The 16,830-nt window shown below is 37.4% G+C and overlaps 1 protein-coding gene across 2 annotated transcripts; it reads right to left on the bottom strand.

The window, feature by feature from the left end:
• Positions 1-3,005: 3,005 nt before the first annotated feature.
• On the bottom strand, positions 3,006-15,893 carry LOC121389028. 2 transcript variants are annotated; one of them, XM_041520623.1, is made up of 5 exons: positions 15,704-15,893; positions 8,339-8,755; positions 7,700-7,812; positions 5,317-6,944; positions 3,006-3,469 (listed from the first exon to the last, which is right to left on the bottom strand). In XM_041520623.1, the coding sequence occupies exons 2-5, from the start codon at positions 8,735-8,737 to the stop codon at positions 3,141-3,143; spliced, it is 2,469 nt and encodes an 822-aa protein (XP_041376557.1). In that variant the 5' UTR covers positions 8,738-8,755; positions 15,704-15,893; the 3' UTR covers positions 3,006-3,140. The 2 variants fall into 2 exon arrangements, with proteins under 2 accessions (XP_041376557.1, XP_041376558.1); XM_041520624.1 differs by lacking the exon at positions 15,704-15,893 and having other exon boundaries at positions 8,339-10,486.
• Between the last annotated feature and the right edge of the window lie 937 nt (positions 15,894-16,830).

The following is a 16,830-nucleotide window of genomic DNA, read 5'->3' as shown; positions in this document are numbered from 1 at the left end:
ACAACAACTTCCGATTTGTACATATAGTATTTGTTGTGTTAAAGAATTCATTGTGTAATGAAATTATATAGGTAGTATTAGCCTTGAGCTGTATTATCAGGATTCATGAATTTTATCGATTCTTTTTGCACTGTTAATCGTCGACAACGTGAAATTCAGTTTGCACGTGCATGCATGGTTCGACATGTCCCGTGTAGTATTCGGTCAATTTGTTTTACTTGTCTTACTGACATTGTTGTCAAGTGAACAAAAACGCTTAAATTAAAAAAAAAAATTAACGTTTTTTACATTGTAGCATTTTTAGTATGTCAAGAATACCCAATAATTTACGCGAACGGGCGATTGGCATGCTTGATGCTGGCATGTCGACAAAAGACGTTGCAAGGCATGTTGGGAGTTCTAGTCGAGCGATACGAAATCTTCGCGTAAGATTTCGAACGACAGGAAGCACCAACGACTTGCCACGTCGTGGACGTCCGCGTGTTACAACGCGTGGTCAAGACCGCTATATCATGAACACGCATTTGCGCAATCGATTCCAAACTACCACTGCTACTGCTGCTAACACACCTGGGCTTCAAAATAACCGAATCAGTGGGCAAACTGTTCGTAATCGTCTGCGGGAGAACGGTTTACATGCACGACGTCCTTACGTCGGATGCGTTTTAACGCAACGTCATCGTCTAAATCATCTTAATTGGGCACGTGTACACACTCGTTGGATATGGCGACGCTGGAATACCGTTCTTTTTTCGGATGAATCCAGATTTTCTTTACAACGTGGTGATGGCAGGGTTCGCGTCTACCGTAGGAGAAATGAACGCTATGCTGACTGTTGTGTTCTTGATTGAGATCGTTTCGGGGGTGGGGGTTGTGTCATGGTCTGGGCAGCCATTGCCCATGGTTATCGTTCACCACTAGTCGTCATTGATTGCAATTTAAATGCTCAACGTTACTGCGATGACATTCTCGCTCATCACGTCATTCCTCTGTTCCATAACAACGCCAACATCTCGATTTTTCAGCATTATAATGCCACCTCTCATACAGCTAGAGACACTGTAAATTTTCTTAGGACAAATAACATTGATTTCATTGATGACTGGCCCGCTAAAAGTCCTGATGTCAACCCCATCGAGCATGTCTGGGATAGTCTGGACAGACGATTGAGGCGTCGTCCCAACCCACCCGCTAACGTCAACGAACTTCGTCAAGCGCTCATTCAGGAATGGAACAATATTCCACAGACAGAAATCAACACTTTAGTCAATTCTATGCGCCTGCGATGCACTGCGGTGGTCAATTCAAGAGGTGGTCATACCCGTTATTAAGTGGGTGTTTTTTTTTTAACCCCTACCACACTTGGTCAAAATTTCTCCCAGTTTCTGTTAACCTATGGCCATGATTTTTGCACCAAACGATGTATCATGGAACACTCTTTAAACGCATATATAACAATTATTCCCCCGGTTTGTTTTCATCAAGTTATGTTCAAGCAAAGTTAGCGGAAGTTTCTTATTTTGTTCAGTATATATATATCGCTGCTGTTAAAAAGTGAGGGGCACATGTCCCCTGCACCTCCCCCCCCCCCCCCACCCGCTTCTTACGCCAGTGACATATCTTTATATTTTCTTAATAAACAACAGAAAGCATATATATTAATTAATACGTGATTTGTATAATAATTGTTGGTGTTAAATAGAAGAAATTACATCTAAAGATACGAACGCAGTTAATATATATTGAAAACACGTAATCGCTACAGATCCAGACGTCAAAATACACTAAACGCGTATGTTGTCTTTGCCACACTCACCAGTCTCAGATCCGGATTCTGCTTCGTTGTTTTGGAGCTAAGACAAGTCTGATTTGATTTAGGATTGTTGATATTACATATTCTATAAGAAAACATTTCTAACGAACATATTTAAACAAATGGCTATAAATGCTTGGATATAAAATTATTGCTACGAGTTGCCTGCTCTTAGAAAGAGTTGCGTCCCTTTGACCGTCAGTTTACATTTTGTATAATGCATAGATTCCATTTTAATGGTGTGTTGATTTTGACGTCAATTTAGTTTTTTTTAGTGGTTTTTTTTTTTTTTTTGCTTTGGTAAAGTTATTAGCAGTTCATTTAGTCTGATATCGCTTCTTCAAGTCAAAATAATTGTTAAGAGACAACCTGATGACGTCAAAAATAACAAAACTAAAAAAAGTACAATTGTTACACGAGTAAATTATGTGAAAAATATCCCAATCGTAAGAGGGCTACGCCACTGCTATATTTAGTAAGTACAGCAGCTTGGTAACAACCATGCATAAAAACAATATGAGTTGACCAAATTCTGTTTGTGTCACCCTCTTTTTAAGCCAGAACACTTTTATTGTTAGTGGCATTATACACCCCCCACCCCCCATGCACGTTTATTACCATTTAGGACTAAAATATAAGTAACGTCAAACAAATGGGTTATTTTAATATTACAGAGGTCAATCTGCTTGTAATTATCAAAGAACAATTTTAAAAGGCATTCCAGTATTTTATATTATTTTTAATGAAGATATATTCAGTGCACTCAACAAATTTTAATTACGACTATATGGCACGGAAATATGGTTAAACAAATCTGTACTTCCTATATTATTATTTTAATTTTAAAAAAATGATCTTTTATCTGTTTATAGTTTTCCAATATCACTTTTGTTTGTGGAGTTGTCTCAACAGCCTTTCTTTGTCATATATGTTCTTGGTGCTATCGAATCGTGAACACGAGAGTCTATAACTGTTCTGTTCTATTCAGTTCAGTTTCGTTGCCATAGATCGTTTTGCAAACATTTTAAATAGCAAAGAAAAAAAAAGAAAGAAAGAATTTTTTTTAACCCCCCCCCCAAAAAACCCCCAAAAGAAACAACCCCCCACAACCCCCTCCCCCCCCAACAAAATATACTCAAAAAAAACACCACCCCACAAAAACTCGAATGACACCATCACCTAAATACCCCCCCCCCCCCCCCGCAAAACCCCCAAAAAACAACTATCCCAATAACACAACCCCCAACTAACCAACCAAACAAAAATCACCTAAAAACAGCAAACAACTAATACAGGTCCAGCATCCATTATTCTTGCGCAGTCTCACTCAGCGTTTACCAGAGACTACAGTTCCACCTCGGACCCTGACTATCCGGTAATTGGTGGCCATCCCTGGCGAAAGTATTGAATTCCACGCAGGTATCTTAACGAGTCTGGCCCCGCCTCGCTTACTGCAGGGCGTGGTGGAACACCGTTTCACTTGTTCAACAAAGATCATGCCACCGGCGCAGTACTTCTCTGTGTAGAAGCCGTAGTTGCAGACGGCGTACCGTCCACAGGCGCCAAGGCACTGGTGTGTTTCACCGTAAAAGCGGCACTGTTGCTTGTCCGAGAAACAAGGGATGTTAAGCACGCAAGTCTTGCTGATTCGGCATGCTGAAAAAAAAGAAGGAACACATTTCATTTCCTTTCAGCTTATTTTCGTGCTCATATCCAATTAAGTTTCAAGCACGCTGTCCTGGGCACACACCTCAGCTATCTGGGCTGTCTGTCCAGGACAGTGTGTTAGTTGTTAATGGTTAGGGTGTAGTGGCCTTACACCTACCCATTGATCCCTAAAGAACTCGCTCTGGGTTGGAGCCGGTATCGGGCTTCGAACCATGTACCTACCAGCCTGTAGTCCGACGGCTTAACCACTATGCCACATATCGTCTGCTATTTGCTTTATAGACAAGAGGTGAAACTAAAAAAAAAGAGTTTTATCCTGTCTGTTAACTAGCTGTACACATGCTGACATACAAAATTAGGGTGCAATAAAATGAATTATTTTAACTATTTCAGTACACCCATTTTCGGTCTTGGAGAATGACAAATGAGACTTTAGTTCGAGGAGACGTTGGTCTGATGGACGTTGATACGTTAAAAAGGATTCTTACCCCTGTTTACATTACGTGTAGTCACTTTCTCCTCATGTCCTGTAACGTATCGTCTGCTACAGTACAACCTAGTTTTTAAAATTGTTTATTATTTTAAATCTAGTTTGTGGATTAAATGACCTGTTTGGTAATGTCCACTACACTCGAAATGAATTAAAACATTGCAAGTTCATTTGTATTACAGGCTTCGCCGTCATCAACCTGTTGCCACCAAAAACTGAGTGAAAGGAAGATAGAATATGTTATGATCTCTGTAATAAAATGGTGGGAGGCACCGAAAGACATGTTTGTCTTATCACGACAGTTCACCATGTGTGTTGACAACGAAACCAGGTCATAGATTGTACATAATATATAAACTGAAAATATAAAGGCGTAAACATCACACAACCACACACACACACGCACGCACGCACACACAATCCTTTTGTTGTTTTTGCAATAAAATATGTTTTCGATCAAAAGTACAACCACACGTTTATTAATATATTTTGTATTTAGTAAATGTTGTAATATGATGAGGTGAAACTGTGAGTTTATTAAAACTGTAGTTGTGTTTGTATTTTGCATTAGTGAATGATGTAATAATATGGTGAGGTGAGACTGTGAGTTTATTAAAACTGTAGTTGTGTTTATATTTTGCATTAGTGAATGATGTAATAATATGGTGAGGTGAGACTGTGAGTTTATTAAAACTGTAGTTGTGTTTATATTTTGCATTAGTGAATGATGTAATAATATGGTGAGGTGAGACTGAGTTTATTAAAACTGTAGTTGTGTTTATATTTTGCATTAGTAAATGATGTAATACTATGGTGAAGTGAGACTGTGAGTTTATAAAAACTGTAATTGTGTTTATATTTTGTATTAGTGAATGATGTAATAATATGGTGAGGTGAGACTGTGAATTTATTAAAACTGTAGCTGTGTTTGTATTTTGTATTAGTGAATGATGTAATAATATTGTGAGGTGAGACTGTGAGTTTATTAAAACTGTAGCTGTGTTTGTATTTTGTATTAGTGAATGATGTAATAATATTGTGAGGTGAGACTGTGAGTTTATTAAAACTGTAATTGTGTTTATATTTTGCATTAGTAAATTATCATGTGACAATGTTTTGCATTAGAAAATCATGTACTATAGCAGTGTGAGATATTGATTTTACTGTAACTGTAGTGGTGTTTGTATTTTACTGTAACTGTAGTGGTGTTTGTATTTTACTGTAACTGTAGTGGTGTTTGTATTTTACTGTAACTGTAGTGGTGTTTGTATTTTGGATATGAAAACCCTGTTGTAAGATGGAAAGAGAGACTACTGCTTTAAGAACAAAATGAGTGAATGCTTACGTTGTGGGTAGAAAACAAGCGGAGGTGTTGGTATTGGCCTAACAATAGTTTGCGTAGGTGGCGCTGTCATCTTGTCCACCCACGGAAGATACTCGGGGAAGTCACAGTAAAATGTCAAGAAGAAGTTATCATTGTTGAACGACGGGCACTCTTTTCCCTTCCCCGTGCCCAAGCCGTAATCCCATATGTCCAACATGGCGTCCCCGAGGGTGCTGCTGTACATCATCGGAGGACGGGCGTCCAGTTCTAGCACACCAGAGCAGGCTTCGAAAGCTCCGGTACGCTGATTCCTGCAGGACGTGTGGCAAATCCGACCGCAGGAATCGGTTGCCCGCAGAAGAGCCTGCGAGACACCGTGACCAGGATTTTTAACGGCGATGTAAGCAATCGACATGGTGGTGGCCAGTCTCTGATCGATGATGGAGAAATCCTTGTATAATCCTTCGTAATTCATCCCCTGTGACTGAACGAAAATCTGTCCCACGCCGTTCTCATGGCAGTGGGAATATCCTTTAGGTATTTTACCCAAGCGGCTTTCTATCACCCGCTGCGTCCTGCTGTTAGCGCTAGGGTGGTATATGTCGTTGACGGTGGAGATGTCGCCGTTGATGACGGGGTATGATTTATACTTGTCGAGTCCCGGAGGTCGGATGGTGACCACCTTGACCGGCACGTACACCCACTGGTTGATGTCGCAGACTCCGTTGATGCAGAAACTGTTCTGACAGGGCTTCACGCTTCGGCTTCCTCGCCCAGAGCACCTGGTAGCTGGAAGGTGAACTTGGCGGCGGAATCGTTGAGGCATCCAATTCTGGCCTGGGTTTATTTGACCACCGGGGCGTTGATTGACAAAACCGGGGAGTTGATTGACAAAACCAGGGCGGAGATTCAACGAACCTGGATTCACCATAACCGGTGCCTCTTGAAGTGTTATTGGTATGCATCGTCCAACGTTTACCTGGCATCTTAGGTAAGGGGAGTTGCATGTTGGGCGCTGTGAGCTACAAGATGGCGACGCTTCGTACACAACGGTCGCCATCAACTGGTCACTGTAGCCATCACCGCACGTCAAATTAGCTATGTCCATCATCTGGTCTCGTCCGTGAAACTGTATGTTATGATCCATAGGGTAATTTGTCGATGGGTCTATGTTCAGTTGGTTTCTCAGCTTCGTGCGGAAGAGTTCCCAAATGTAGTCAACGAACGCGTGGTGCATAAAGAAGATGGGGTCAAATGGTGACGTCAGTAAGGATTCCATGTCCCCTCCAACAAACAAATGAACTCCTCCATGCTGGACTTCAATATCGTAGCCAGGATTGGCATTGGGAGACACGATTTCCGAATGATCATTGCGGGATAATATCATTTCTATAGATTGTCGTGAATAAAGCTGCCCGTCAACGCCGACGTTTCGTATTACTGGAGCCGGGCGGCTGTTTGGGTTGCTTGGATCCGAAGGACGCCTCCATCCCGCGAAAGGTCCTGTTGTTATTGGACCATTGCCGTTACCCATGAGTTCAGGACTAAAGAGATACGTTTGCGATGGGTCTTGTAGCTCATTGTCCAGACTGCTGTCCCAGTATGGTAGACAGACGCCGGGGACCTCGTCACCAAGAGCCATTTCATACCTGAAATTAAAAAAAACCCCAACAACTATAAAACAAATGTTGAATTAAGGCTTCACCACCACACCCCATAGGCCGGTACGCAGAGGTAAAACGATTGTTTCACAAGGTCATGCCTCTAGAAGGACTGCCACTGCCCAGGATGATACAACCTTCCTACTTGTCTGTGGGAAGACTGCCACACACGACTCGCCTACACAGTACAGAGCTCAATTGACATTTAGACAGTTTTGATTGTATGCACTCATGTATCACTATCAAAATATTGATGCAGACAGGTATTTATGTCTAGACTTCCAGTTATGTTAAAGCAGGTACATATTGGTAATTCTGACATTAATTTTTGTTTTCGTTGGCAGCAAGGAATAATGGAAGAGTAATAATTATTATAGTGTGTTCTCCATTTAGACAGTAATACCACTGTTAAATTAAAAAGGGACAGTTTTCGCATTTCTTTTGGTGTAAGTATGCTGGAAACTGTCCGTCCAAGCCCCACACTAGCTGCGATCTTGATAATTTACAAGAGCTATATTTATGCATTAATAGGAACCGGCCCCATTGGCATAATGGTTAAGCCATTGAACTGAAGTCTGGTAGGTACTGGATTCGCCTTCCGGTACCGGCTCCTTCGCAGAGCGAGTTTAACGACTCAGTGGGTAAGGCCACTATACCGACTTCTTTCTCACTACTCACTAACAACTAACCCACTGTTCTGGACAAACAATCATGAAATTAATCAGATTATTTCTTAAGCTTACATGAGTATGTATACTCGGTGCCAGCCAAGGAAACACGGTCCGCCATGGGCTTTGAGTATCTGCATCTCCGAATGAAGCATGGCAAGCGCGTCGTACACATTTGGTTGGACTGTCTGTAAAGCAAATCAAAGGAATAAAATGAAATTTTCTACGCATTTATACCTGAATTGATAATACGTAATGCAGGTAAGTTATTACAACTACTATTTACATCTACTGACATTACGGAAATATTAATCTGCTAACCCATCACGGTCAAGGGCGTAGCGTGGCCTAGACGGGGGTCGGGGGGGGGGGGGGGGTCGAATATTAACCTAGCGGACACTATTGTCTACATTTCCCTATATGGGCCCGTGCTTATAAAACTTAAAGTCTAGACTTTAACCTAATGCTATTTGAATGGCGTTGCCGTGACGTTAAAGTCTGGACTTTATTAAAGTCTAGACTTTAAGGTTTATAAGCACGGGGCATGGATAGCCGAATACTGCACTGAAAAACATTGTTTTAACCTCAGCGGGGGTGGAGGGAGTATAGTCCGACCCCATCCCCCCAAAAAAACAAAAACCCACCTCACACACTTGAAGATAAATACAATTCTATTCCAAACACTGGCAGATGCTAACCATTCTACCAACTCACCGTGTTCTGTTTGAGTCCATTCACGGCTCTGTGATAATCGTTTCTCTGCTGGGTGGTGAGCATCCTGTATTCCTTCCTCACACACCTCGTGGCCTGCCTCTTGCCTCTGTATAGTCCGTAGCTATAGAGTCTCTGAGCGAGACCGTACACATACAGACGCTGAGGGTACGAGAGTCGGAGGAGGCTGGTGCTCGTGGTGACACGGGACTCACAGTGCCAGGTGAGGAACTTCCCAACCACCATGTTGAGGGTCACGTTGGAGAAACGTCTGTAACATGTGGAGAGTCCGGGGGTGAGGTTGATGTTCTTGATTCTGGAAATCGTCCCTGGCAGACACGCGAGGACACAGATTAGGAGCCATGTCAGTTTGCCACTCAGAGCGGATGATTGTAGAATCATGAGGTTGTTTGAAAGGTTCTGAAAATAATGCCCAAAAATAATGACAACAAACAAAATCAAATCAGTTATTGTGTACAACAGGAAAGTCAAGGTTGGGGGCTTGGGATCATTGCTTTAAATTACTATGTACATGCAATTACTGTAATGCAAGTACATATTTGTATATGAACCTTTTTTTACTTATCATATGGTCAATTAAAAAGCAAACCTTTAAAAGTGTAAATACAAAATCAAAACCTTAAAAAAAGCATCTACAGACAAACCAAAATATATAAAAAGAAATCCATCTAATATAGCATGAACAAGATCATTCTGTGGGACAGAAAGAAGAGAAATGAAGAAAAGAAAGAAAGAAGAATAGAGAGAAAAAAGTTTTGTGTTTTTCACTATGCAATTTGATGGTAAATAAAACAGACAAGAAGTAATATCTATTTCCAAACACCGTTTTATGGTATAGAACGTTTGTGTTATTTATTTTTTGTTATTATTTTATTTTATTGTTTTATTTCGTTTTAGTTTTGTTTGTTTTATCGGAAAAGAGTTAGCCATGGTGTCCAATGTTCAGTGATTTGTTTATGATCACAGGTTTTTATAAAGAATATATTTCACTGTTTGAATTTGTTTTTGCAGAATAGGTTTGATGGCTGTTATGTTTAAGTTTTGTTTCTGAATTTTCATTCTGTAGATATACTATTGAACATTGATTGTAAGCGGTACACAAACGATTGTAAGTCATTACATCCCTTTGTGTTTTAGCATAAGTTTTAATTCGTCATTTTTTAAATCGGTTCAATTGTGTATATAGAATTTAATTGCCTTTATTATTCAAGAGTATTCCAGGAAGTTTGTTTTCACTTCATATATTATTTGGAAGATTTCGAATGTTGTGAAATTTTCTAGTTAATCACACAGATCGTTTACAAAAAATATCCCTTTTCCACATATATTTTATAAACAAAAGGTTTACGTTCATTGAATATCTTGCTATTATGTCATATAACGCTTTGGATGATTTGGTTTTATTATATTTCTGCATGGCAAAGTACAACATCTTTCCAAAACATAAACAATTTGCTGGTTTTTACGTTTAATAAAATTATGGCCGTAGAATAGTAATTCCTTTATATATATATATGTTGATAACTGGAATATTGTGCTCCATTTTGTATCGTTTTTAACAATTCTTCTTACAAATGTTAATTTTAGATCAGTTATAACATTTAAAAATATATTTATCATTTTAATGCTCCCATTCTGATAGTCGTGTATAATGAAATCTCGTTTTAATTTATCGGGCTTATTTTGCCAAATTTTGCCAAATAAAATGTTAAAATGTTGTATTAATGTTTTTTTTAAATTAATTAATTTCCTGTAATTTGTTTATTATTATTTATATCTACAATCTGTTCTAAATTTACTGGAAAGTTTATACCTAATAAACTGAATTCTGTTGTACGCCATTCTAGTTTCCATCGTGTGTGACGAATGACTTCTTTTGAATACGTTTTACTTCCTATCCATATTATACAAGCACAGTTTAGAACTATTTACATAATAATCTAATATAGACATTGTACTGTTTAAGGAATGTGGGGATCCGTTAAGTTTGAAATTCGAATCATCTGCATATTGGGATGTTAAATATTCTTCACCTTCGACAGTGATTCTTTTTATATGTGTATTTACTTTGTTTCAAATATTTGTAGTAATGGTAGTCACCTATAATGTTATAATATTTGTAATTAGGAGAGGGCCTCGTATGTTGAATAACTTGTGCCCAATCCTTTTGTATATTATATGCAATAAAATATGTTTCAAACTCAATCGCATATACCTGTATTTTGAAACATTCTGAAAACAATGACCAAAAAACAAAACACGAAACCATAGAGTGTACACACAATAGCATATACCTTTATTTACTTTAAAATTGAAAAGTTCTCCTTGTTTGTACCATATAATGTAAAAACTATACTCAAGAAAATTAATTCAAGCATAGTAGACCTTTGGTGATTATTTACTAGTGTCTAACAAGTTTTGATCACAGATGACTTATAAACATTGTTTCAGTAAAATATGACACATAATACAGGCAAAAATCTTGCACATGAGTTTTTCGTGTATTTATGAAAGCTACTGAGTTCAAAAAAACAAAAAACACATTTAAAGGAAAATGGCAAAAATATCTACTGGTTCTTAGTTAATTTTATTGAGTATATATAATTAAGTTTATTAGGTCAAACTGTATTCTGTTCATTTATTCATTTGGCCTCATATACAACATTATGCAGCTGAGAATTGAATGATAATCAGTGGCGCATTCAGAAAATCCATTGGGGTGGGGGGTGGGGGGTGGGGGGTGGGGATGACTTGTGGCCAAAGGCTACAAACATTTCCGAAGGGATTTCCAGGATTCTCCAACGTGAAAAACTAAACACTACAACAAAAATATAACCGTCGTACAATTTAGGGGGACCTGCCCCCCCCCCCCCCTTAGATCCGCCACTGATAATAAAGATCAGCATTGAGGAAAAGGATATTTGAACCTATATTTCATATTAAAATAATTTCTTTATGATGCTGATTGTCAACAGATCATAAATAAATGATAATCAATCATGGCAACCTGGAAGTAGATATTACTTACAATATATATTTACACGAATACTGCCAAAACTAGATTAATGTGTTTTTGTTTTGTTTTGTTTTTATTGGTTTTTGTTTCTATTACCACCGCCCATTTAAGCTAAAAAAAATCAATAGTTTCTGGGACAAGTTATTTTGAATTTTAAAAACTTGGTTGTACTGTAGCAGAAGGTACGTTACAGGACATGAGAAGTTTTTCTGATACGTCTTAAGAAAATCAGTCCTTGGAGCGAGCTTTAGCGAGCTCCATGGATTGATTTTTTTGAGATGAGTGTCAGAAAAACAAAAAAACATCTACAAAAGAACGAATCCCAGAGTAATATGTTCAACCATCTTCATAACCACCATGCTCCATTTATTAATGACATTTTGTAAAAAATAATTGAATTATGGCAATGGTACATAATTCAAAAACTAAAATTGCCGAGGGGGATGACATGGATTTCACTCCATCATGGTTCAGTTACGGTGATGCGATAGCTAGATTTGGTTTCCAACAATTAATGTTCATTCATTTCAACTTATTTTCGTGCTTATATCCAATTAAGGTTCAAGCACGCTGTCCTGGACACACACCGCAGCTATCTGGGCTGTCTGTCCAGGACAGTTCGTTAGTTGTCAGTTGGTTAGTGGTTAGTGAGAGAGAAGAGGATGTAGTGGCCTTACACCTACCCATTGAGCCCTTAAGAACTCGCTCTGGGTTGGAGCCGGTACCAGGCTGCGAACCCTGTACCTACCAGCCTGTAGTCCGATGGCTTAACCACTACGCCACCGAAGCCGGTAACAATTAATGTAATTTTTATTTATTAATAATTTTTTAGAGAAATAAGGTTCTTAAATATGTGACAGTATGCCTTGAAGCTGTAGAATTATGTTTTTGAAAATCTTAACTTCTTAAATGTAATAATTGAAGAAGAATATTACAAAAAATTTAACTGGATTTTGTATGGCCGTTTCCCTTTCTTTTCATATTTGTACATAAATATAAGCTTGATGAAAACTAATACAGATACTTAAATTGTGTTCTCTTTAAACGCAAAACCAACTTGTCCAGATTTGACCATTTATTTATGAACGATTTGGCAATTTGTTTGAACTGTCAAGTTATATAGCTAAATATTATTATGTAAACTAATATGATGAATCTATAATTTATAGAATATAGGAATGCATTAATTATAAATATGAAATTTATTCAAGAAAATATTTTTTTTTGCATAATTGTTATATAAACATATTTTGGGTTTCTTCAACTAAAAATAATTTTGTAAACTCTGTTTGATAATACAGTGAACTAGATATCAAACATTTTAAAAATCTGTGCAAGTTATAAATAAAGAGGAATACAAGTAGATACCAATAATTTTAATAGTTCATAATGAAAACCAGTTTGTCTGATATATCACAAAATATGACACCCAGTGACTTGATAACAAGCATATTTTATATAAAAACCTCTACAACATTGATAGGTTTGACATAAAATAGAATATAATAGAATAGATATTTAACAACACCCCAGCACGAAAAATACATCGGCTATTGGGTGTCAAACTATGGTAAATGCGGTTTGGCATAAATATATATGGATGCAAACATGCAGAATTCGTCTTTCTCGGCGCTCGCTTGAAGCGCGGTTGGTCTGGGGTCGATCTCCGTCGGTGGGCCCATTGGGCTATTTCTCATCCCAGCCAGTGCACCACGATTGGTATATCAGTGGCCGTGATATGTGCAACCCTGTCTATGGTATGGTGCATATAAAAAGATATCTTGCTACTAATGGAAAAATCTAGCGGGTTTCCTCTTTAAGACTATATGTCTGACTTACCAAATGTTTGACATCCAATAGGCGATAATTAATAAATCAATGTACTCCAGTGGTGTCGTTAAACAAGACAAACTTTAACTTTTTTTCATCTTTAGGTAACGTGGTGGTGTGTGGTTTATTATTATTTTTGGTTTTGGGAATCTTACTGTATGCCTTCTAGGTCTTCAAATTGATCACTTCTGTAAATGAGTTTCAATTAAATAATTGAATGCAAATGATATGAGTACACGTTCATCGAAACGTTGCACTCAACTTCAGCCGCACATATCACTGTTGTCACCTATTGGATTGGATTTAGTGATATACACCATGTAGAGGTTTTGTGAATATATTAAAGACATTCATTAGGTGTGCACGTGTTGTAACATCGGTAACTGCCGAATTATTTTCGCTATAGTCATGAATACGTATGACCTATTTTGCGTCCATTACAATGAACCATATGTTAGACACAAACTACCTGTATTTTAAAAATGTGCTGGGCTGTCGTTAAACAAAATATTCCCTTACTTTCTGTATATATATATATATATATATATATATATATATATATATATATATTGTAAGCCACCCGGCTAACAAAAGGAACAAGTCAGGAATGGTAGAAAACATCAGTTCATATTTATTTACTGCAGCAGATAAGCAGCCAAAATAACACAACAACATCAACATCATTATCCAGTAGATCCTGTCTGGTGTTCAAGTGAAGCTGAGCTATAATAGGAATGCAGGCACAATCATAATTTCATTTCGTTTAAATACTTTAAACTGCTTGTAAACAGTGTCAATCTCCATTCCAAATGTCAGGCCTACATTGTTAACTATTTGTCATAAAGGTAATCTTCCATTTTCTTTTTTATTATTATTTGAGATGTTATGACTTTAACACCGAAATGCAAAGTAATAAAAAAAACGTTCCTTCGCGCTTTTTATACTTTTCATATGACGTCACATGACGTCATCTAACCAATCGCATTACGTAATTTGGCTGGCCAATACACCAGGTCGAATCTATTTTACAAAGAAAATGCTAAATAACCTAATAAATAACGTGGGATCCAGAATCTACTAGTACAGAGCATTCATGTGCACTTTACTGCCCCAAAATCAAATAAGTATTGGCTGCACAATTTATGAAACAAACATCGAGTCGGCCATTCGACTTGCTTCGAACATTTACATTTATTGCTACTTATTTTCTTAGTTTTCTTACAGTAAATACGAAGGGGCAAACTCTTCCCCACACGGAATTAGTGGGGCACAGCAATACTTAATATTATACAACAATTCATTTTACGATATAAGTCGACATAAAACCATGCCCTATTATTTTGTGGTAATGTATCCAAAAGCCGTGCTATAAAAATAGACTACCAAGTCTTATAAAAATCACCAGTAAACTCGTACAGCATATCAGAGTAATTCTGCACACATAAACAAATAGCTTTGTCATCTAGCATCATTCTACAACGTTTTAAAGTTAACAAATCAACTTATTTTAACACATGTTGTATTTTCGACCCCTGTGGCAACAACGCCGGTGAAGTCAATATGGCGGACAACGATGAATTCATCTGCGAATAGGCGCATAAATAGGAATATTTTAAACACCAAAATAACATTAACTAAGGGAAATAGCATAATTCTAGGTTATTTAGAGTACAGTTAATTCAGTACCAACATGTATAGAGTAACAAGTTCATCGAAATATCATCTGTTGGAGTAAAATAAATTTACTCTCACCTAAGTGTCAAAATCAGCTGTTTGCCATTAACGTGTTAATCACGTGATTTCGTACATTACTATAAATACTCATAATAATTAATGGACACACTAGTAGGGTCCATTACAACACACACACACACACACACACACACACACACACACACACACACACACACACACACACACACACACACACACACACTATATATATATATATATATATATATATATATATAAATTACAAAATAACGTTTTGCTGTCTTTCCTGATCTGTACCGGTTTTTGCAGACACGGTCGCATAAATTTAAAACTGTGAGATGATACCGTTAAACAATATCAGCATTCGCTGCAATCAAGGAGCAGAAAAATGTATTGTGAATGATGACACATTTATCAATTTCTAGTTAACCAGTGCTAGCAAGAAAACTGATTTGTATAATACACCTTAAAAAACCACACACACAGGCACGACGGAGCAGGGGTCTGGGGGTGGGGGCTTTAGCATCCCCCAATAATTCTGAATAAAAAACATTATTAATAGTAAATATTAAGGCAGAGATGAATTTTACTTGTAGAATGCAGGTAATTGCATTTCAGGACATCTAGTTTTCAACATTTTACGGGGGAGTATAACCGCGAAACCCTACAAATTTTTCTTTGCATCCTCGATCTCAGTCAGCCCCCTCCCAATGTCTACTTGCTTCCGCCGTGCCTGCCACAGTCTTTACAGTCAAACTGACATGCATTCACTCCTTTTAAAAACTTACCTATGCTCTTTACATTGAATTAAGATGAATGTATTCCAAACAACTCAATCAGATCTTCATATTGTCTATTTATTACTAGCCAGGCAAAGGCGAAGCACGAAAATAGCCAAGAGAAAAAATTTATATCAATTATCAGAAGGCCAAAACCTTTTCGGACTACTTCTCCGGCTATTTATAAACTTTTGACAACCGAAGCATAAGAACGCCCTTTTGTCAGCACCTGACCAAAGGTGTTTCATCAATTTGCGTCAGTGTGTGTCATGTAACGCGTCAAAACATGGATATTTGTCACATGGTAGAGGACGGGACATGTCACCTGCCCTTTGAAATAGACGTTTATTTATTTATTATTAATAATAATTTATTATTACAATTTTCAAAGCCACTTTTGACGTTTTTATTAAATGCGAGTCCTTGGTGCGTTAAAAATAAAAGTGGCGTTAATTTTTATTGTGCAATATGTCTTCTTCTTATATAGGTATCTTTAAATTATTCGAAATTGCATCTTCATTTATTTTAAGGTAAATGTTAATACATCTTTGTAGTATTCTTAGACATGTTTCTCATATCGGTGACTACAGAAGCACTAACTGAACTTATGTTAGCATAATTTTATGTTGATTGGCATCGATATTATTAGCACACCAAGCCTCTCCACACCCCGCTTAGGAAAAAAAAAGGATTCTTTTAAGCCACCTCGATGTTGATTATGATTAAATCCAGTATGGATCTGGATTTATTTCAGCATAGATATGTGACTATTTCAGCGTGAATCTAGCTTAATTTTAACATGGATGTGAATTAATTTTAACATGGATCTCGGTTAATTTGAACGCTTAGCTGGATTTATTCCAACGTGCATATGGATTAGTTTTAACAATGATCTGAATTAATTTGAACATGGATTAGGATTTGTTTCAATATGGATCTAAATTAATTTCACCATGGATTATCATTGGTTTCAACATGGATCTGGGCTAATTTCAACATGGATTTACATTGATTTCAACATGGATCTGTCTGTTAATTTCAACATGGATTTACATTGATTTCAACATGGATTTGGTCTAATTTCAATATGGATTTACATTGATTTCAACATGGATCTGTCTGTTAATTTCAACATG

The sequence above is a fragment of the Gigantopelta aegis genome, chromosome 14 (genome assembly GCF_016097555.1).
Source record: "Gigantopelta aegis isolate Gae_Host chromosome 14, Gae_host_genome, whole genome shotgun sequence".
Taxonomy (NCBI): Eukaryota; Metazoa; Mollusca; class Gastropoda; order Neomphalida; family Peltospiridae; genus Gigantopelta; species Gigantopelta aegis.
Note: the sequence above shows the minus strand (reverse complement) of the source record. Positions and strands in the feature narration are given on the sequence as shown.